Source organism: Anabas testudineus, chromosome 3 (assembly GCF_900324465.2).
Source record: "Anabas testudineus chromosome 3, fAnaTes1.2, whole genome shotgun sequence".
NCBI classification, from domain to species: Eukaryota; Metazoa; Chordata; class Actinopteri; order Anabantiformes; family Anabantidae; genus Anabas; species Anabas testudineus.
The window spans coordinates 137,705-160,293 of NC_046612.1; the positions used below are offsets into that span (position 1 = coordinate 137,705).

The 22,589-nt window shown below is 43.3% G+C and overlaps 1 protein-coding gene across 2 annotated transcripts in view; it reads right to left on the reverse strand.

Annotated features, from left to right (window-relative positions):
- Positions 1–22,589, reverse strand: part of vps13c (vacuolar protein sorting 13 homolog C) — a 77,905-nt gene that overhangs the window by 49,996 nt on the left and 5,320 nt on the right. The window contains exons 6-30 of one of the 2 annotated variants that reach the window (XM_026378070.1): positions 19,037–19,099; positions 18,574–18,648; positions 18,039–18,148; positions 15,526–15,585; positions 15,379–15,438; positions 15,173–15,253; positions 14,269–14,326; positions 12,406–12,533; positions 12,213–12,319; positions 11,277–11,451; positions 10,795–10,857; positions 10,579–10,711; positions 10,406–10,500; positions 10,156–10,298; positions 9,883–10,075; positions 9,571–9,685; positions 9,072–9,208; positions 8,687–8,819; positions 8,494–8,611; positions 8,292–8,427; positions 7,977–8,049; positions 4,466–4,566; positions 4,230–4,383; positions 3,759–3,838; positions 2,824–2,883 (exon numbers count right to left, since the gene is read on the reverse strand). In XM_026378070.1, coding sequence (XP_026233855.1) covers positions 2,824–2,883; positions 3,759–3,838; positions 4,230–4,383; positions 4,466–4,566; positions 7,977–8,049; positions 8,292–8,427; positions 8,494–8,611; positions 8,687–8,819; positions 9,072–9,208; positions 9,571–9,685; positions 9,883–10,075; positions 10,156–10,298; positions 10,406–10,500; positions 10,579–10,711; positions 10,795–10,857; positions 11,277–11,451; positions 12,213–12,319; positions 12,406–12,533; positions 14,269–14,326; positions 15,173–15,253; positions 15,379–15,438; positions 15,526–15,585; positions 18,039–18,148; positions 18,574–18,648; positions 19,037–19,099 — 2,651 coding nt within the window. The remainder of the gene's footprint in view (positions 1–2,823; positions 2,884–3,758; positions 3,839–4,229; positions 4,384–4,465; positions 4,567–7,976; positions 8,050–8,291; positions 8,428–8,493; positions 8,612–8,686; positions 8,820–9,071; positions 9,209–9,570; positions 9,686–9,882; positions 10,076–10,155; positions 10,299–10,405; positions 10,501–10,578; positions 10,712–10,794; positions 10,858–11,276; positions 11,452–12,212; positions 12,320–12,405; positions 12,534–14,268; positions 14,327–15,172; positions 15,254–15,378; positions 15,439–15,525; positions 15,586–18,038; positions 18,149–18,573; positions 18,649–19,036; positions 19,100–22,589) is intronic. The other variant, XM_026378071.1, reaches the window with a different exon arrangement.

The window sequence follows — 22,589 nt, forward strand, 5'->3', positions numbered from 1 at the left end:
AATCAGACAGGCCATGAACAACAGGAGGAAGCTGGAGGAGCGGCTGGAGAACAACGTTCGAGATGTGTGGAGAGGCCTAAAGACCATCACTGGCCACGGACAGAGAGCAGGCAAGGTGGCATCTGATGAAGACCAGGGCTTGGCCAACAAGTTAAACCTGTTCTTCAACAGGTTTGATTCCAGCCCTCTTCCCCCCACTTCACACATCTCCAGTCCAGCAGCTACACCCACCCCCATCCACAACCATCCCATCTCTGCCCCCCACCTCCACCCCCCCTTTGCCTCACTTCTAATCAGGTGAGGAGAGAACTGAGGCGACTCAAGACCAGGAAAGCTGCAGGTCCAGACGGCATCGGACCCAGGACTGCTCAGGGACTGTGCTGACCAGCTCTGTGAGGTGGTCACTTACATCTTCAACCTGAGCCTGAGTCTGGAGACGGTCCCGGTCCTGTGGAAGACCTCCTGTGTGGTTCCGGTTCCTAAGATGGCACACACTAAGGAGCCAAACCACTACAGACCAGTAGCCCTGACGTCCCACTTGATGAAGACCATGGAGAGGCTCATCCTCAGCCACCTTCGCTCAGTGGTCAGCACCGCGATGGACCCGCTGCAGTTTGCCTACAGGGCGAACATCGGGGTGGATGACGCTGTCATCTACCTGCTGCACTGGGCGCTGACTCACCTGGAGGATGCTGGAACCGCTGTGAGGGTCATGTTCTTTGACTTCTCCAGCGCCTTCAACACCATCCGGCCAGCTCTGCTGAGAGAGAAGCTGGAAGGGGCAGGAGTGGACGGACGACTGGCTACATGGACGACCGACTACCTCACCAACAGGCCACAGTATGTGAGGCTGCACAACTGTGTGTCAGAGGTGGTGGTTTCCAGCACCGGGGCTCCTCAGGGGACGGTGCTCTCACCGTTCCTCTTCACGCTTTACACATCGGACTTTACATACGACACCAGCAGTTGTCACCTCCCGAAGTTCTCTGACGACTCGGCCATTGTTGGCTGGGGGGGAACGAGCTGGAGTACCGGTCAGTCATCATGGACTTTGTGGACTGGTGTGAGCGCAACCACTTGTGCTTGAACACCAGTAAGACAAAGGAGATGGTGATTGACTTCCGGAGGAGAACACCACAACACACACCGGTGAGCATCCAGGGCTCGGACATTGAGGTAGTGGACAGTTTTAAGTACCTGGGTGTTCACCTCAACAAGAAACTGGACTGGACTCACAACACCGATGCCCTGTACAAGAAGGGCCAAAGTCCCCTCCACCTTCTGAGGAGACTGAGGTCCTTTGGAGTGTGCAGGCCTGTCTTAAGGACTTTTTATGACTCTGTGGAAGCCTCTGCTATCCACTACGCCGTGGTCTGCTGGGGAGCAGTCAGCACAGACCGGGACAGAAAGACACTCAACAAGCTGGTCAGGAGGGCCAGTTCTGTCCTGGGCTGTCCACTGGACTTTGTGGAGGAAGTGGGTGAAAGGAGGATGTTGGCCAAGCTAACATCTATCATGGACAACACCTCTCACCCACTACATGGAAGGAGCGGTTCCGCAGGTCATTCATTCCAACAGCTGTTAGATTGTACAATGCCACAGTTTAAATATACATGTACAAAACCGGTTATCATGCATCCATAGCCCATCTGACTATATTGTTTTTATTTTATTTTATTATTATGTATAACATATTATATATGTTAAGTTGTAATAGTGTATATAATTGTAGATTCTTGTAAAATGTTTATTACTTTTGTATTTTTGCACATTTTAAACACCCTTTCATTCTTTTTGCACATTACTGTTGTTCTTTTTGCACTGACCTGCTGTAGCAATTGAATTTCCCCAATGTGGAATCAATAAAGAATATCTTATCTTATCTAAACCTGCCTGCAGTTTCAGTGTGATCAAATTAAACTTTTTATTAAAAGTTAAAAGTTAATTAATTAAAGTTAAAACAAACGTAATCCTAAATGAATTCACTATTTTATTATCATTACCACCATGTATTCTAGGCTGGACTGGTTTGTTTTTGGTCCCTGAGGCCAAACACGTGTGTCAGGGTCTGGGTCTGGTCAGTCTGTTAGTCCTAGTTCAGCTGCTTGGATCATGGCTCCCTGACATATGTTCCCATGTTCTGTGTCCTATGTTTCAGTAGCTCTGTACAGTCTGATGATTTCAGACCTGAAGCTCCACTAATGAAGGACGAGGGTGGTTTCTTATGTTACTGAATCCTGATCAGGTGGTTTTCATCAGTCCACAGACCAGAGAACCACAAGACGAGAAGATTAAAATGCTTTTGCATCATTTATACAAATATACCTTAACACTGACTGTATTTCAGCTTTATTAGTTCCACTCAGAAAACCTGTAACTATTATTACTGTATTTAATTTTATTATTGTAATTATTATTGATACTTGTTGAACTCCTTGAGGGAATTCTTTGTGGGCAGGCAGCTGCAAAGGATTTAGGGATCAGTGTCTTTTCCAGGGACACCTCGACATGTGGTCAGGAGAAACTGGAATCACTACTGATCTTGAGGAAGGCAGCCCAACCAACAAACTGTTCCTTTAATTGCACATTTTTACTATTCCTATATAAATATTAAGGGCAATAATGGGGCAATAGTGTCCAAAGCCACCAATATTTTTTACTGCTGATGGGACATCATTCCCAGTGGATCGACAAACCTCGCCTTTGCCTTTCTCACATCTCTTTCACGATCAATCACTGGTGAAATCGACTATGGAGAAATCCTGACATATGTCCGAGGTCAGACAAACACGTCTCAGAACTCTCCTCTGCTCCTCCACCCACCTTTAGTGTTTGCTCAGTGTTCTCGAACAAAGTCTGGAAGTTAGGACCGCTGGGATCAGCCTGTGGGACCACAGACAGCAACACAGACCTGGAGTCAGTATCATGAATGTCTATGGAGTCTGTTGGTTTTAACACAGACAATCAGTGCGTTTACCTGCACTCAAGTAACCAGTTTACACTCGGTTTTCTCTGCTAAGCTGATTTTTTAACCGTCATGTTTCATGTAAACAGGAAACCTGGTTTCTGTGATTGGGGTAGTGGATTAGAGAGACCTGGTTACTGCCAGAGAACTCCGAACACTCTGCAAAGTGAATGTGTAACCAGGTTTCTTATCAGCTTTTCAGTTCATGTTCAGGACCAAGGCTACAGACACTCCCCACTCTACTACTATCAGCTGAGGAGCAGCTGGATGCTAGGAGAGACCAATACACGGAGAGATGCTGCCTTGATTTTTATTTAAGTCTAACTATAACTGACACCAACACAAAGACGTCTGAATGAGTCACTTTACACCGAGCGTTTCTTTAATTCAGGCAGTTGGTGCTACAAATACTGGTGTGACTGTTTATCTCTGTGTCAATGTCAGTCAGCGCCCCGACACACATATAAAGAGAAGTGGTCAGGAAGTATCTTTCTGTCTCCATCTAGTTAATAGTTTGTGGCCAATGCTTCCAAGATTAGCCCATGGCAGGAGAGAAATCAGATTACTCTTACTGCATGTATACTTGGATTTCCAGTAACCAGGTTTCTTGACCGCAGGTAAACTCAGTTCGCTATTACCCGTGGTTACTCTCAGTAACCTGGTTCCTTGAGTCCATGTAAACGCACCGAGGGTGATTTTTCTCCCCAACAACAAATACATAACCAAAATAAATGTTACTGCATCTCTGAGCCCAGTTTCCTTTCTCTGTCATTGTCAGTGTGCTATGGCTCACCTTGATGAACTCCACCTTCAGCAGGTTGGAGCCCTGCTGCTCTGAGCATCTGATCAGGTGGAGAGGATGATTTCTGCCATCTGAAACACAGTTTAAAAGAGGTGTTTGAGGGGTAGATCAGCTTTCTAGCAAAGGACAGGTGATGGACAAACCACTGATTGTTGATTCTGCTGAATTCTAGCCAGGTCACAGATTTCTGTTGAAAATATTTTCCTTCAGTTAAAGGACAAAGTTTAAAGTAAGAGCTGTATCATAGTTGTGCTGCTATAGATTAGTCTGCTGGGGGACCTCGCCGGGAGGAGGAAGAGCTCCTATTAAATGCTATTATTACATGTCATTAACTTCATCGTCATTTCTCTCTCTCCTGTGGTTGTGTTCCTCCTCTCTATCTCCCTCTCTTAAAGCCAAATGCATCAAAGCAAAAACACATTAGAAAATGTGAAACTCTTATAAACTTGGTCGATTTGTTACCTGGTACGTCGCAGTAATCGAGTGCGACTCTGCGCAGGTATGAGGTGACGCTCAGGTCAAAGCTGCGGATCTTCCCTTCAGCTCCCAGCTGACAGATGCTGAAGGATAGGACGATCTTCTCCTGGTCTGCCTGCCGGGTCAGCTCCAGCAGCACCTGAGCACACCACAATCACTGTTCAATATGACTGGGATGATAGCCACACAATGAGGCGATGTCAGACCAGAAACAAACATACCTCTTTAACTTCAAATTTGAAGTGAACGTTGGTAAGTTCCTCCAGAGCCGAGCGCTGCTGGTCCTCATCTATCGACTTTTCACTGGTGTCTTCATCTGAATCTGAAACAGCAGCATAATCACGAATCATAACATGACAAAAAACATTAAACGTGATAAGTCAGTGAGTCAGGTCAGCTGCATAGCAGCTCCGCCATCGGTGTGTGAATGTGTGTGTTCGTGTGTTTGAATGGGTGAATGAGACGCAGTGTAAAGCGCTTAGTACCAGGTAGGTAGGTAGGTAGGTAGGTAGGTACTTTATTGATCCCCAAGGGGAAATTTTGGTGTTGCAGCAGCCATTACACACAAAAACATTTGAACATTGAGTAACATAATCTACACAACAATACACAAACACAGTACAAGAATAACACAGAGAATAGACAGTAAAACCAATAAAACACACAGTAGGACTTGAATGTAAAGTGACTTAGTTACACATTGTTAAACCATCAGCGTGGACACTGACTCTCTGTCAGGGAGTCATTGTACAGGCTGATGGCTGTTGGCACAAATGACTTCCTGAACCGTTCCTTGTCACAGCGGAGCTGGAGAAGTCTCTGACTAAAACTGCTCCGCTGTTTGATAAGCAGGCTGTGGAGAGGATGTGAGCTGTTATCCATGATGCTCAGCAGTTTATGCAGCATCCTCCTCTCCACAACCTGCTCTAAAGGTTCCAGAGGAGCCCCCAGCACAGAGCCAGCTTTCCTGATCAGCTTATTCAGTTTCTTAGTGTCACTGGCTCTGATGCTGCTGCCCCAGCAGACGACAGCAAAGAATATCGCACTGGCTACAAAAGACTGGTAGAAGATCTGCAGCATCTTGTTGCACAAATTAAAGGACCTGAGCTTCCTCAGGAAGTAGAGTCTACTCTGTCCCTTCCTGTATACAGCCTCTGTGTTAGACTTCCAGTCCAGTCTGTTGTCCAGGTGAACTCCCAGGTATTTGTACCTCTCCACCACCTCCACCTTCTCACCCAGAATGGACACAGTGTCAAAAGCCAGTTTTCTTCCTCCTGAAGTCCACAACCATCTCCTTGGTCTTGCTTACATTCACGGTGAGATGGTTGTTTCCACACCCCTCCACAAAACTGTCCACCAGACCTCTGTACTCTGTCTCCTCCCCACCGCTGATACACCCAACCACTGCAGAGTCATCTGAGAACTTCTGCAGATGGCAGGATTCAGTGTTATACTGAAAGTCTGAGGTGTACAGGGTGAAGAGGAAAGGTGAGAGGACAGTCCCCTAAGGTGCTCCTGTGCCACTGACCACCCGCTCAGACTCACATCCCTGCAGTCGTACAAACTGTGGTGATCCAGGAGGTTGTGGAGGAGTCTACCTGCATCTTCAAGAGCTTCTCTCTCAGCAGGACAGGCTGTATGGTGTTAAAGGCACTTGAGAAATCAAAGAATGTGATCCTCACAGTGCTGTTAGCCTTGTCCAGGTGTGAGAGAGCTCGCTGAAGCAGGTAGACAATAGCATCATCTACTCCAACCCAGGGACGATAGGCTAACTGCAGTGGGTCAAGTGATGTCTCAACCTGAGGTCTCAAATGAGTCAGAACCAGTCTCTCCAGGATCTTCATGATGTGTGAGGTGAGGGCGACTGGTCTGTAATTATTTAGAGCAGAAGGAGATGAGGTTTTTGGAACTGGCGTCAGACATGATGTTTTCCAGACCTTTGGCACCTGCTCCATTCTCAGGCTCAGGTTGAAGAGGTGCTGTAGAATCCCAGAGAGCTGCTCAGAACAGGCCTTCAGGACTGGCTGACACCATCAGGTCCTGCTGCCTTATTCTGATTTAGCTTCTCCAGCTGCCTCGTCACCTGGCTGCTGGTCACTGACAGATGGGTAGGGGAGGTGGGTATGGTAGAGGAAGGGGAGGGGGGGGGACGGTGGGATAATTTCTTCTGTAAGAGTTCCAGTGACGGGTGTGGTTTTATGACCGTCTCTGATGTTCCTTGTAGGATGGGTGTGGGGGGGCAGCAGTGGAGACACTGTTCTGTCTGTGAGTCTGGCAGAGGAGGGGGTGGAGGGGGAGGGTGCAGCAGAGTGTCTGGAGGTGTAAGAGGGGGAGAGGGAGGGTGGTAGTGCTGTAAACCTGTTGAAAAAATGGTTCAGCTCGTTGGCCTTGTCCAGGTTCCCTTCCACCTGGTTCCCCTTCTCCTTGAAGCCAGTGATCTTTTTCATTCCAGACCACACATGCTTCATGTTGTTCTGCTGGAGTTGGTTCTCCAGCTTCCTACTGTACGCGTCCTTACTCTGCCTTAGACTCACCCTCAGCTCTCTCTGCACAGACTTCACCTGGTCCTTGTCTCCCTCCAAAAAGGCCTTCTTCTTCCTGTTCAGCAGCTCCTTTTAGTTGCTGGTGATCCAAGGCTTATTGTTTGAGAAGCACCTCACTGTCCTGGTTGGGATGATGTTGTCCACACAGAAGTTAATGTACTCTGTGATGCTGTCTGTCATGGAATTGATGTCGTCTCCATGTTGGTCACAGAAAACATTCCAGTCTGTGGCTTCAAAGCACCCCTGCAGAGTCTCAATAGCTTCCTGAGACCACTTCCTTACAGTTCTCGTGGTCACTGTCTGCTTTTGAACAATAGGAGTGTAGACGCGGGTGAGGAGCACCAGGTTGTGGTCGGATCTGCCCAAGGGAGGTAGAGCAGTGGAGGTGTATGCATCCTTAATGTTTGCATAAAGTAAATCTAAGATCATATTGTCTCTGGTGGAGCAGTTGAAAAACTGGGAAAAAGTGGGGAGAGTTGTGTCCAAAGACGTGTGATTGTAGTCTCCTGTTGTTATTATTATGAAGGAGTTTGGATGTCTGTCCGCCCGCACAGTCCTGAAGCCGCTGATGGTGCAGTTGGAGTCCGGAATCTGTTCCTGCAGCCAGGTCTCAATAAAACACATGATGCTGCACTCACGATATTCCCGCTGGCTTGAAGTCAGCGCACCGAGCTCGTCCATCTTATTCACCAGGGACCTCACATTTCCCGTGACCACAGAAGGTAGAGAAGGTTTAAACCCTCTTCTTTTTTAGTCCCGCTCTGCATCCCCGGCGCTTTCTCCTTAGCTCCACGGGGATCAGAGGCCTTTCTCCCGGTGAGTGTTGGGAGAGCGCGATCAGCTGATCCCTGGTGTAAACAATGCGCCCACTCCTGGTCGCGTCCATTGTTAATCCCCATCAATACATAAAGTGTTGGAAAAGTCACGAAAAATGGGGAAAAAAATCATAAATAAGGCCATATTCCAACGTGAATTAAGTTGATTCGAAGGAGAGTTTAAAGAGAAAGTAAGGAAAGAAAAAAAAATGCCCAAAATAACTACAAAACTACAAATGTAACGGGAGCTACTGCAACAGGCAGCCATCTGAGGCGGCGCCAGGTAGGAATCTAGATAAGCGCTATATAAGTGCAGACCATTTACCATTTAATAAGAAAGTGATATTTCTAAAATATGTTTTTAGATTTTAAACCTGTTTCCATGGTGTCGAGCAGGGCGGGGTGAAGGCTGAGTGCTTGTGGTCTGGCCCCCACCAATGACAGCACCTGCAATAGGAACACATCCAAATATGATCACACATTCCCTGTACTGCTGTCTGTCCATCACTCCCAAAAACTCTCCCCTAAAATTACATTGAGTCAAAGCAGCAGAAAGGACCCCCCCCCCCCCCCAACTCTAAAAACATTTAATTTGTGACCCGTTTCTGCCCTAAACTGTGTTCCAATGCTGCCAATGACAGCTCAAGTTTATGATTGGAGAGTGTCTTTAGCAATAAGATCCAGTGTACCTTCTCTTTGGGGGTGGAGGGGGTGGAGGAGCCCACATTGGGCAGAGGGATGCTGTCAACAAGCTCCAGAACGTTTTGGATCTTCAGATCTGAGATCCTAAGGTGCAGCAGTGGTAGCTCACCGGACACTTTGAACCTGAAACACCGACAATCATGTTCAGCTGAGTTAGGAGAAAAACCTGTCTGAAGATGAGGGTCTTACCTGGGCATCCTGGTATCCTTCTCCACCATACACTTGGCCAGGTGGAGGGTGAAGTCCATGGGCTGGAGGACGTGTTGAACTGAGGAACTCTGCAGCCGAGCCGTCTTCCAGGCCTCACCTGGGTTTCATGGCTGGACTTAGTTGTGTAATAGTGTGTGATGGTTGTGGACATGTTTGTGTTTTTGTTGTGTACCTGACTTGCTGTAGAGCACCTGTACTCGTCTCAGCTCTACGTTGTACCTCTCGTAAGCTCGATCCATGATCTCCTCCAGAGAGGAGAAGGAAGCCGGAGACAAACTGAGGCCACTTTGCTCGACACTGTTCAACTACAAACACACACAGCTGTGTCTGCAGGACATCACAACATCTGGACAGAGGTCTGAGATGTCCTGAACTTTATACATTCAGTCTGGAGGGAAGTTTCAAGACTTCAAGATCTGAAATCTTTGCTAAGACCGATTAGGAAAAATCTTATTTTAACAAAAATGTTCCTACCTAAAGATCCAGATAAAAACATCTGGATACAAACTAGAACGTGGAGAAAAGCCTGAAACAGGAGGAGGACCGGAGGAACTAACCTGTAAGCTGCCAAAGTCGACAATGATCAGCTCTGACATGTTGCTATAGAAGCCGGACTTTGGTATTAGCAAGTAGGATGGCTTCAGGTCAATCCTCAGGTCCAGGACCTTTCTGGTCTCAATGATGTGAGACAAACCTGCAGAGACCAGAACCCATTACAGCAGAGTTCAGAACCACAGCAGAGCCCTCTGAGGCTGCAGTGATTATCACAAATCAGAAAACTCTCCTGTGTTTGGAATTGGTTTAATGATTTGTCGAGTTCTGACATCAACTGACCTTTATTTAAAGCTTTTACACTAACAGAGTGATGACTTTTCACGTGACAAATTAACTACATGTGGTCACGCTGTTACAGCTGCTGTGGCTCAGGAGGTGGAGTGGGCAGAAATAAGACACTAGTCTATGAATTTTTGGACCACACCATTGGACCAAGCGACATTTTCATCACTACAGATTCTACTCTGGATAGAACTAATTGAAAGTATTCATGAAAGTGACCTGAAGCAGTTTTCTCTTTGATCTCCTCCAGTTTGGACAGCGTGGCTGTGGTCAGGACCTCCAGGTCGACACCTTTACCAGTCTTAAAAAACTCGATCATATTGTTCACCGTCAGCTGCAGCATGAAAAAGACACATTTAAAGGGATTGAGAGACTAAACCAGCCTGTAGTTAGAGTTAATTGTTTATTAGTAAGGAAGATTTTGAATATTTGCTCTAAGCAGAAGAGATGGGCTGATAAAACCCATGCAAACCAATCAGCATTGATCTGATCTGATCTGAGGTCAGACCTCAAAATTGTGTGGTAGTTTACCGCATCATAGATGACCTCGACCGGCTGAGACTGGACTCTGAGCAGCTGATCTGCAGTGCTCTCCTCTGGGTTTAGCTCAAACACAACTCTGAGAAGAGATGACGAAGAGTCTCCCACTGAGGCAATGAGTGACGGGACAACTCCACGCTGCTGTAAACCTGTGACATACCAGTGCTGCAATGCTGCTTCCACCCTGCAGGCGGACCAACACAGTCAGGTCAAATGGGTCACCCAGGATTTTCCTACTTAAGTTATAAGATGTTGGACACCCACCTAACCGCCTGAGCTCCAGGTCTCTGAGATATTTTGGTGCTGAGGTCGATCATTTGGATCTTGAGAATTTCTGGGACATTGGGCTGCTCTCGGAACGTTACTGAAGTACTTAAGAGCTGGAAGGTGACGACAACTGCTACGTACTGAAACACACAGACAAACGTTTATCCTGTCAGTAGCGGTAGAGGACGCGTCGGAACACAACCACACTTTATCCTATGGAGACCATGCATATGAAAGCATCCACTACCTGTTTGGGTAAAGCCAGATTGTGAGAGCTGCCACTGTAGCCGATGGCGGTATAAAGTTTTTCCTTCTCCTCAGGCGTCATAAGTTCGTCCAGACCTGAACGGCACAGGAAAGCTTAGTAATTCTGAATCTCTACCAAGGTCTGAGGGTGAATCAGTCACTTTCCCTCCTTACCACTGCTGTCCTCCACCTCTTGTTCCTCCTTCTTAGCCTTCCTCCCAAAAATGCTGCTGAAGAAACCCCCTCCTCCCTGTTTCTGCCCCCCCACCGCCTTCCTCCCCACCACCTTCTGTCCCGACCGGATCACCTGATTAACGAAGAGGAGCAGAGGTCACATATTAAACTTCTCTGCCGTTACACTGGATTCAGTCCAAAACGCGTCAGATTTACCTCCATCTGGGCCTGCTGTCGGGCTAATGTGATATTGAAGACATCCAGGACTTTCTCCAGATCCTGGAGGAAACGACCATGAAACAATAAGACTTCAGGGAGTCAAATCCATCCCAAAAAAATGAAGCAGCTCAGAATTGCTTTAGTGGTGACATCAGACATCCCAACCATAAGTGCAAAGAAATTCAGTTCATTAGAGACAAAAGAAAACCAGTAAACAGTTGCGTTAAAGATGCTGGAAGCAGAGAACAAGTCATCTAAGTGCTGAAAATGTCTAGAAGCACTAATCAAAATTCTCAGACCTGGCCTGAAACCTCTTCAGACAGATTGTGCATTTCTCTTACTCTCTCTGCACCAAATCACCAAAACATTCATGTCATACAAATTCCTTGTATGTGAAAACTATCTGGTAAAAACACTGGATTCCGTGTGTCATGTAGACCTGAGCCTGTATTGTTGTTTATTGTGACAGAAGATTCTACCTGGATGTGCCGCTCTGTGTCTGACCCTGGCTTGCTCTGGCTCAGCAGTTTGCTTTTGTAGGCTGTCTTATAGGCCTTCTGGGTCTCTCTGTGTTGTCTGATGTTGGACCAGGACCACATGTGACTACAGCGCCTGACGTGGACCTCCAGGATGCTGTTTAAACCATACCTCCACCTGAAGAAGGCATAGAAAATAAATACCCAAAAACTGTCAGAGCAAGCACAGGTTGTCTGTTCGTAAAACAAGTGGTTTTCAGAATAAAACCTTGAAAACACCTGGAAACATCAGAACAAACCTTTTGCTTTTAATATCATAAATAACAACCTGACATGAATACAATAATAAGATCAAATATGTCATGATGTCATTTCTGCTCCCCAGATAGTTAACTCTACATTTTCATGTCCTCGTGATCTTTTCTCTAGCACCTTCAGCTGTGGTCTCGTCTTGTTCACATTTTCGGGATTTGTATTTGGAAAATCTTGAATTGTTTGGTTCACAGATGAGTACTCCCTTTAGCACCAACCTATGGACCAACACTCCGTTTAGCTGTGCTCCAGGTAAGACTCCAGGACTAAGTCCTACTAAAATTAAAAGTAATTACTGTCTGACCTATAAAAATGTCTTTTCAAGCCTCACACAACAAAATATGCTCAGACCTGTTAACCCTTCTCACCCTGGACTCAACCTCTCCCAGCTTCTCCCCTCAGGCCAAAACAGCCAGACACCAGGACGGACACACACATTTGTCTTTGTTTTCTTTACGTCATTTTATTGTCAGCTGCCACTGACCAGAAATAAGTTCTTTCTATGTTTATGATTCCTATCATGAGCCTGTAATATACTCGGCAGACTGTAGAGGGGACACTGTGCTTGTTTGAAATAAACCAGCTGATGTCGTTTCACCATGTCCTTTGTATATAAGTTGCACAGACCAGACTTTAGCATTGTTGTGGACAGGGACGTCAGGCCTGAACTTCCTGTAGGGGGTGTTCTTCACCATGCAGTCAATGGACTCCAGCAGCTCCACCATGGTCAGGTACTGCGGGGGGGGCGGGAACACACACAGGGGACATGTCAACACAACCTAACTTACCCACTACAGGCTGTCACACCTGTCTGGCTCACCTGTGGTTTGGTCATTTCTATGGCAATGTTCTGAACCTCCAGGTGAAGCTTTGCTTTTGGACTCTTTAGCTCCACCTCAGCATTCGGGTTGATGCAGATCTTAGCCGAAGCAAAGATCGGCCTGAAAACTGCAAACAAAAAAAGAGTAGTATAGTATATACTAATAAAATAGCTCATGTTCAATAAATGACTTCATTATTAAACACTCCTCTGCAGGCGTTAGGAGTTATTTAGGAAATGTAGAACAGAGATGTCACATTTTCAAATTCAGCATCTTCATCATTCAGGAGTCCGCTCATCTTCACCAGTTAATGAAACCTAAGTGAGTTCAAGTTTACTATGTGGGTCCTTTAGTTCGTGATTACACGCACTTAAATAACCAGGCTACAGATTGTGCTTTGTGCAGTAAGCTCTTTTTGTAGCTGTCATGTAACAGGAAACCTGGTCTCTATAGCTAGAATCAGGGGTTAGAGAAGCCTAATCTTAGAGTTCTCTGAAAAGTAAATTTCTCCAGGAGAACGTGGTTGTTCTGCCATGTTTCTGTGAAACACAGATTTTGATCTGCTTTTTACAAGAGCACATGCACGATAAAAGGCTGCAGAGTACCAGAGGTTACCTCGTTTTAAAATCAACACAAAGATGTCTAAATAAGTTAAACTGTCTGAGGAAGAGCTCACATACAAAAGTCAAGAGGCAGCATCACTACATATACAGTTAAATCTGTGAGTCACGGTTAAAAAACATCTCTGAGGTAAAGGAGTGATTACTTTAATGCATGTTTGCTTGTGATCGTCATATTGTCAACAAAAAGTATTGATAATAATTCTAATAGTGGTCATATTAATCCCCTTTGAACAGACAACAACACTTAAAGCACCAAGGGTTTTGGAATCAGTGTCTTGTCCAAAGACCCCAACTGAGACCCGGTTTCCCCCTGATGTCTTTTACTCAGAATGAAAATTACAGATTTTTCTTCTAGAAATAATACTGAATAATAAACAAGTCTCATATTATAACAAACATAAAAACCTCATAGTGATAGTGGAAAAAGTATGTGAACCCTTGGAATTAATAACTGATCCCAACATTTCTCCATAGTATGTCTAACTGTAGACTGGTGAATTTCTAAAGTCTTCACTTTGTAACCCTTTCCAGGTTTATGTAAATCAACAATTCTTGATCGTTGATGCTCTGAAAGGCATTGCTCATATAAGCATATTCTTCTGCAGAGCAAACTCAAAAGATTATAGTGGTTTTTGTCAAAGTAGATCTAGTCCACAATTCCAAACTAAGTTTCTTAACTTGTGAAAACACCTGACTCCAATGACCTTTTTTGAGGTCATTATTTCAAGGGTTTTTCATACTTTTTCCACTAGCACTGTGAGGTTTTTATGGTTGTTCTCAATAAAGACGTTTTTGTTTTATAATTTTCAGCACATTATATTTGTTAATACTCTTGACTTAGATCCAGATCAGATCACATTTTATGACAAATTAATGCAGAAAAAATAAAATAGAATAGAATAGAATAGAATAGAATAAAATAAAATAGAAATAAAATAAAATTCCAAAACCTTTTCTTGCCACTGTAGTATCCCACTCAGTGTAGCTGATCATCATATCTTGCAAGATATCAAGCATTAGCATAACAAGCATAGTGTGAAAGCTCACATGCAAGAGTGTAAACAGCAACAAACACAAGATAGAAGAGAAAACCACAACTGACCACGTTTACCCTTCATCTTCAGGGAGCTTCCAGAAAGCTCCAGGTTACCGCTTTCAACAAACCCTTAAAGTGACTGTAACAAGGAATCATCAGTTTCTCCAAAAGGTGTCACGGTGTTAATAAAATGTTGCACTCACTGTACTGATACTGAGCCAGATCCTGGTCTTTAGTGCTGATTCCACACTTCAACTGGTCCTACAGAGTACAAAGGAGGTGGGGTTAGGCTCTATAAAATTGAAAAACCGTCCTTCATGCTTCAGAGATGAAGAGGAGAAAAGATAAAGACCCCATTAAGCAGTCAGTTGTCAGCCGGTTCTCAGAAGGACTGAAGAGTCAAAACATTCAGCGTGATGAATCATCCCAGTTTTAATACACACAGCATAGAGAGACCTTACCAGGGTTTCCAAAAGGCGTGCTCCTATACCATCCTAAAAAAGTCCCCCTCTTTCTCTCATTCTGCTCAACAACCAGCCACAGCAGCCATGGTACTAGCCACCTTGTTTTGTTTGTTCTTTTGTTCACCTGCAATAAATTTAATTGTGTAAGCTAAGCCATTTTTGATTTATCCATGTTGCCTCCCTTGAGCTGGGGTTGTAACGTCTTTAAGCTTTCAACTTTATGACACCATGAACCCACTGATAACTTCTCTTACACAATATGCTTAATGTATATGTATGGATATTTGGTGCAGCGGGATCGGTTCTTGTTTGGTAAAAATCCTACTTTGTTTAAACAACCCTATGTTGTCCCTATAATGCCACGGCATCAATATTTCTGATTTGAAGCATGAAGACCCCCATGGCTCAGTTATTGATCCTCCTCTCGCTTTACATTTCACATCGGCCAAATCATACAATGTACACCGTATACTCTACACTTTGTACTGTACATCCCTGTGAAGGCAGATGACCCCTCGTGAGTCCTGCCCGTCTGGTCTGAAAATCTAGATGTCTCATAATTTCTTTGCCCTCCATTCAGATAAACTAGTTTATTCAGTTGACACAGTGTCAACTGAACTTAGCAGAACCAGTGTGAACTCACCACAATGTGCTCCCAGGATCCTCTGTAGAAGATCTCACTGTTGACATTCCAGTAGGCACAGAGACAGTCCAGACGACCAAGCTGACACACAAACACACAGTCAGGGACCAGGGGTCTTCCTAAAAGCATTCTTCTTCATTTCTTAACATTACAGATCAGAACATATGACTACAGCTCAGTTAAACACAGAGCAGAGCATCTATCACCTTATAGATGATCTTGGCTGCTTCGTTCAAGATACATGGCTTCCAGTTTTCATCAGTCGTCTGAAAAACAAGAAGCTGTCAACATCTCTCACAACTGCACAGGTACAAAAACACGTGTCTTTGTGTGTCTGTGTGTGTGTGTGTTACCTGGAGGCTGAGCTCTGACAGCGTGACCCCCATCGCTATGGGGCGCTGTGTGTCTGACACCTGCAATAAAACATATTGGTTATATGACTAAGAGGCTGACATGTGAGAGTTTAACTGGTTTCTGGATGTGAGGAGAAGTGAGATCAAGGCTCATGTCTAACTGCATAAGAATTCTCATCTTTGGTCCTTCAGACCAAAAAAGTTAAAGGAATCTCTCCCGTCTCCACCGATATGTAGCAGAGCTCCAGGGGTGTCCTACCTGTTTAGGAGGTGTGAGAAGACTATGTTCAGACAGATATGCAGAGTGTTTCTCTAATGCAGTACCCACATTAAAAAACAATTTGTACAGAAATAGTCAGGATTTAGAGTACATCATAGTACAGAAACAGCACTGGTAAAGATCTTCTATTAGCATCAGACAATGGTCTACTCTCTATACTCATCTTGTTAGATCTTAGTGCTGCATTCGACACTATAGATCACAACATTTTATTACACAGACTGGAACATGTCTTTGGAATCAAAGGAACAGCACTAGAGTGGTTTAAATCATATATATCAGATAGATTTCAGTTTGTACATATTAATGATAAGTCTTCAATGCACAGCAAAGTCAGCTATGGAGTTCCACAGGGATCTGTGCTTGGACCGATTGTTTTCACTTTATACATCAAAGATATCTCTAGAACTGCCTTTTTTCACCTCAGAAACATTGTTAAAATTAGGAGCATCATGTCCCAAAGTGATGCTGAAAAACTAGTCCATGCATTTGTTCCTTCCAGACTGGACCATTGTAATTCATTATTAATAGTTTGTCCCAATAACTTATTAAAAAGCCTCCAGTTCGTCCAAAATGCTGCAGACAGAGTTCTGACAGGACTCAGTAAGAGAGATCATATTTCTCCAAGTTAGCTTCTCTCCATTGGCTCCCTGTAAAATCCAGAATTGAATTTAAAATTCTTCTCACTTATAAATCCCTTAGTAATCAGGCTCCACCTTATCTTAAAGACATCATAGCTCCATATTTTTCAAGCAGAACTCTACATTCTCAGACTGCAGGTTTACTTGTGGTTCCTAGAGTTTCCAAATGTAGAATGGGAGGCAGAGCCTTTAAGTTATCAAGTTCCTCTCCTGTGGAACCAGTTCAGGTTCTGGAGGCAGACACCCTCTCTACGTTTAAGATTAGACTTAAAACTTTCCTTTTTTTATAAAGCTTATAGTTAGAGATGGATCAGGTGACTCTGAACCATCTCTTAGTTCTGCTGCTATAAGTTAGTCTGCTGGGGGACCTCTACTGATACACTGAGCTCCTCTCCTCTCCTCTCTCCTTTCTCCTTTCTCCTCTATTGATTCAAATGCTATCATTACATGTCATTAACTTTGTGTCTTCCCTCTCCTGTAGTTGCGTTTCCTCCTCTCTGTCTCCCTCTTTGCAGGTATCCTGCAGAAAAGTACATGAAAAGACCTGCCCAATGTTCTTGCTGCTTGTTGTTGTTTTTTGTTACCTGCTATTCTTTTCTCTCTCCTCTTTCCACTCACCCCAACGAGGCAGATGGCCGCCCACTATGAGCCTGGTTCTGCTGGAGGTTTCTTTCCTCTAAAGGGAGTTTTGCAAATCCATAATATTTTTTTATACAATTATATTCTGTAAGGTCCTAAACCTTAAACACTGTGCCTTGAGATGATGTCTGTTGTGATTTTGCGCTATACAAATAAAATTTTATTTAATTTAATTGAAACTTTTAAATCTCTCCTTAAAACATACCTCTTTTGGTGAAATTTTCCTGATCTCCTTTAAACAGGGGTGGCTCCTTATTTAGGACTATTCCTATGAACTTTGATGAATGTGATTGAGTTTCCCCAATCTATTCTTTGGAACCATTTTTCTAAAGGGATGATGTTGTAGTTGTTTTAAAATTAGTTTATTATTTTATTGTTTATTGTTTCTCACACTTTGTAACATGTTTACAAAAGTACTCTATAAATACTGTAAATGCAGACTACCTGAATATACTGAATGACCAGGTTATTCAATCAATTGATTTTTTCTTCTCTGATAACACAGGCATATTCTAAAAGGACAATGCCATAATCAAAGCGAAAGGCAGCCAAACAAAATATTGTGTAGTATGTGACTTGTGTGTGTGTCTCTTTTTATATATAAAAATTGTGGTTTCACCCCTTCAGCACACCTAAAATCAAGGTGGAACAACAACAAACAGGTGACCATCAAAGTGTCAACAAGTTGGAGACTCCAGTCAGTCATAAGTTTTTTGGACAAGATTCGAATCCTGTTGCCCCTGAATAGTAGAGCTTTGAGAGTGGTAGTGAAGTTTCTCCTGCTGTATATCGGAGGTCCAAGGGTTCTGAGACTTACAGAGTCCCTGGCTCAAATGTCCATCCCAACAACAACACACAGAGTGTGATTTTCATGTGGGCACTGTATAGCTGGCTTACAGATAATGACAACAACGTGGTACTGAACCCTGATCTGGATCTGGATAAATACTTACGTCATCCTCGTATCGCAGGTGGATGCGGCTGATCTTCACCTGCAGGTTTTTGATCACCTGAGTGGCCAGTTTTTCCACAAATGTGTCCTTCTTCTCCTCCTGAGCTTTTTCTGAAACAAACACAAAATGACCAAAAGCAGGATTGATTGTTTTGACCTGGACCTCATAAGAAATCTCAAGCCAGAGGCAAAGTTTTTGTGGCACAAAATGAAAAAGTTAAGTCAATTATTTCTCAGGATAACAAGTTAAAAGTTGATACAAAATCTGGAAACTTACCCTTTAGATGTTTTTTTTATTATTATTTTTAATTAAACAAATTATAATTAATTTTCCTGGTAGAAGTCAGCCATCTGCAGATTCTGACTGTGGTACACAACACTCTCCAGACCTTAATTCAGCTTGCACCAGTTTGTCTACATTATATATTAACATGAGACAATCACCAAACTGTGTATAAGTGTATTACAGACTGGCTGTAAAGTCACTGGATGCTCTGTGTCAGTCTTTATCGCATTCTGGACTCTGTAAAACTCACCTGATTTGTTGTCATGTCGTTTCAACTTCTTCAAGCCTTTTTTGTGCTTTTTAATTTTTTTACAGCCTTTTGGGACTTTGGCAGCGTTAAAGAGAGAGATGGCAGTTAGTGAGAGGAAAGCCCGAAAACACACAGAGGCAGAGCAGGAAGCAGCAGCATCATCACAGGGTTAATATTCTGTCAGTGTGGTGAGTTTACATTAAAAAGAGCATCACGGTTTTAATAAGAAGTTAGCTGTACCTGTGTGACAGGAGTGAGTAAGACTTTTATTGCATCTGTTCAGATTTCAGTATTTTTCATTCTGATGCTGGTGTTTGCAGATGTATGTGTATGATAAACTGGTCTAGGATCAGTTTACAGAGAACACTGATCACACTGACAGACAGCAGGTAAAAGTCTTAACAGTGTGTCTATTGTGATTTAGTATTTAAACTGTGTGTGTGTGTGTGTGTATGTGTGTTACCGCTGTGGGGCCCCTGATACACAACACGCTCCAGGCTGAACAGCAGATCTCCAGTGTGGGATGCTGACAGCAAACGCAGCATGAACAGGACACACAACGTTAATACATTCATTCATCTCATTCATTTCAGCATCAAAGACTGAAATCTGACAGACGGAACCTCTGGAGGACGTTTGAAACTCATTTTTTCCTGGGGACTGATTACTGGGTTATCCAGCTACCTTTGTGCTCAGCTCGGCTTTTCTGGTACCACAAAGCCAGATAACTCCAAGTTAGCCAGGATAAGTTGAGCTCACTCAGTGGTGCATGGTGTTTACACGAGTAAACATCTGTCATGCTTCCCCTTCTTCGTTTCATGTTCTGATGTTACATATACAGTGGCAAGAAAAAGCATGTGAATCTTTTGGAAATTCTTCTTTTCTGCATTCATTTGTCATAAATAAATTAATCTAAGTCAAGAATATTAACAAATATAATGTGCCTAAAATAACACAAAACAAATTCTGATATTTTATGTCTGTTTATTGAGAACAACCATAAAAAATTCTAGTGCTAGTGGAAAAAGTATGTGATATTAATGCCTGGTTGGAAATTCCAAAATGGTTCACCTACTTTTTCTAGCCACTTTTGGAACTTTTGCAAAGTTGTGTGCTAGTTCGACACCCAAAGCTTCAGGTGTGTTTGCATATTAGCTTGTATTAAAACAGCCAGCTTTCAGACTGGTAATTTCACTTTTGGTTTTCTCAAGTTTTTCAAAAATAGTAAACCCCTTGATATGAGGTGGTGTGGAAATCCATTACTAGTTATCTGTTTCAGGCTCCTACACCCACTAAGTACAGTGTCCAGCCAGCGCCACGTTGTTTGCAGAACATCACAGATGCCAAACAAGAAAAGATACAGTTACAGACCACAAACAGACTATGAATATTCATATGCATGCAGCAAAAGAGTTATCTGATTACTCCTATGCCCTGGGTTGATTTTGGAAGCGTGGTTCGCAGATTTTAACTGAATGGAGACAGAAAATACAGCTTCTTAATCGCTTCTTCCTTCCTTCCTTTCCTCCTTTTTTTGGATCGGGCAGGTGACTGACAGTGCTGCGAGAGTCACACAGTCAGCACAAACTGCCTGAATTACCGTGCACTGGTCTTTTCTTTCATCCAGCTGACCATGCTTTTTCAACTGGGCATAGTTCAGCTCACTGGAAGACTTTCACAGGAGCTCAAACAGGCCTCAAACAAAAAAAAAAACAAATTACAATTCTGATAAAAATAATAATAATAATAATGTTAATAGCAAAAAAGAAGTAGAATTGATACTTTATTAATTCTCTTGGGGAAATTCTTTTTGTTCTGTGAACCTTCTGTTCAGAATTATAAAACAAAGTCTTTTTTTAAACAATACTGTAACGTTCTTTTCTATACTGATGATACCATGTTGTTTTTTGCAGACTCATCAGTTTCTGATGACATCCAGACATCCATTCCTCTTATAATTGTTTTAAACTACAGAAGACGATTAATGTTAGCAGTTAAAAACACAAGAAGTGGTCTCCTTCCACAAAGAACATTCCTGATCCAGCTTCTTCAGACTGCAAGAAAAAGTATGTGAACCCTTTGGGATTATGTGGAGTTTTGCATAAATCAAATAAAAAATTTGAAAAAGTATGCAAACCTTTGGACTTAATAACTGGTTGATCCTTTAGCAGCAATAACCTCAACCAAACGTTTCCTGTAGTTGCAGATCAGACCTGCACAATGATCTGAAGTAATTTTGGACCACTCCTCTTCACAAAACTGTTTCAGTGCAGCAATATTCTTGGGATGTCTGGTGTGAATGGCTCTCTTAAGGTCATGCCACAGCATTTCAATCGGGTCGAGGTCAGGACTCTGACTGGGCCACTCCAGAAGGTGTATTTTGTTCTGTTAAAGTTACTCTTGTTGAATTACTTGTATGTTTTGGATCATTTTCCTGTTGCATCACCCATCCTCTGTGGAGCTTTAGTTGGTGACAGATGGTCTTACGTTTTCCATCAATGACAACAATCCGTCCAGGCCCTGAGGCAGCAAAGCAGCCCCAAACCATGATGCTCCCTCCGCCTTGTTTTACAGTGGGGATAAGGTTTTGATGTTGGTGTGCTGTGCCTTTTTTTCTCCACACATAGTGTTGTGTGCTTTTTCCTAACAACTCAATTTTGGTTTCATCTGTCCACAGAATATTTTGCCAGTAGTGCTGTGGAACATCCAGGTGCTCTTTTGCTCTTTTTTTTGGACAGCAATGGCTTCCTCCGTGGTGTCCTCCCATGTACTCCATTCTTGTTTGATGTTTTCCTTATTGTAGATGTGTCAACAAAAATGTTAGCTTGTGCCAGAGATTTCTGTAAGTCTTTAGCTGACACTCTAGGATTCTTCTTTACCTCATTCAGCATTCTGCGCTGTGCTCTTGCAGTCATCTTTACAGGACGACCACGTCTAGGGAGAGTAGCAACAGTGCTGCAATAGTAAATCCAAAACTGGTGTGTGTTTTTAAAGGGCAGGACAGCTTTCAGCAACACATCCAATATCATCACACTGAATGGACTCAAGGTTGGCTCACTCCTGGCTCCAATTAGCTCTTGGAGAAGTCATTAGGCTGTTCAAGTTTTCGGGCAGTTCAATAAAAACATATTCTGTTTGTGTACTATTATTTTCAGCAGACTGTGTTTTTGTATTGTTGTGAGTTAGATGAAGATCGGAGCACATTTTAGGACCAATTCATGCAAAAGGGCACACAATCCCAAAGGGTTAACATACTTTTTCTTGCAACTGTAGGAGGATCAACTTGGCTTACAGATGTAGCAGGCAGATGCTGAGCCAGGTCCTTGCCAGACTTCTGGTCTCTCAAAGAAGAATCCCTGAGAAACTTTCTGATTTCTCATCGTGTCTCTCACTCCTATTATTGTCCTTGGTTTTTCCAGATTCCACTACAGAGGTCACACTAAATATTTGTCACTTTAGTCAACAGAAGCAGTTTTTTTCTAATGCTTGTGTGTTCTTTAATACTGTGTACATATTACCTATGCACTCTATTTTTGCACTGTACTGTAGATCATCATGTAAATTAACGAGTTACTTAAGCTACATTTACCTTCGTCATATTTCCTCGTCTTAGCTCGGCTCGGGTGACTTTCATTTCTCTCATTACCTCTCTCTCTCTTTCTCTCTTATTCTCTTTCTTTTCGTCCCTGTTAAAAAATTTTCCTTGGTGTCTCTTGAGGGTTTGTTCACTACACTTCAAACCTCCCGCTCTGTGCAGTGCGCATATTCAAGTACGACGAAAAAGCATGTTAGCATACCTAGTGCTTGCTCAAGTTGGTCTTGTTGGGCTACCTGTGTTTTTTGTCTCTTATGAGAATTTTTTATTATTAAGTGTCTTTGAGCAAGTCACTGAACCCCAAGTATTCACCGGTAGGTCAGACCATCAGTGTGTGAGTGGGTAAAAGAAAGGCAGTGTAGAAAAGTGCTAGGTAAGACCATTTTACCAGTCTAGAGGTTACTGTTAGACTCACCTTGTT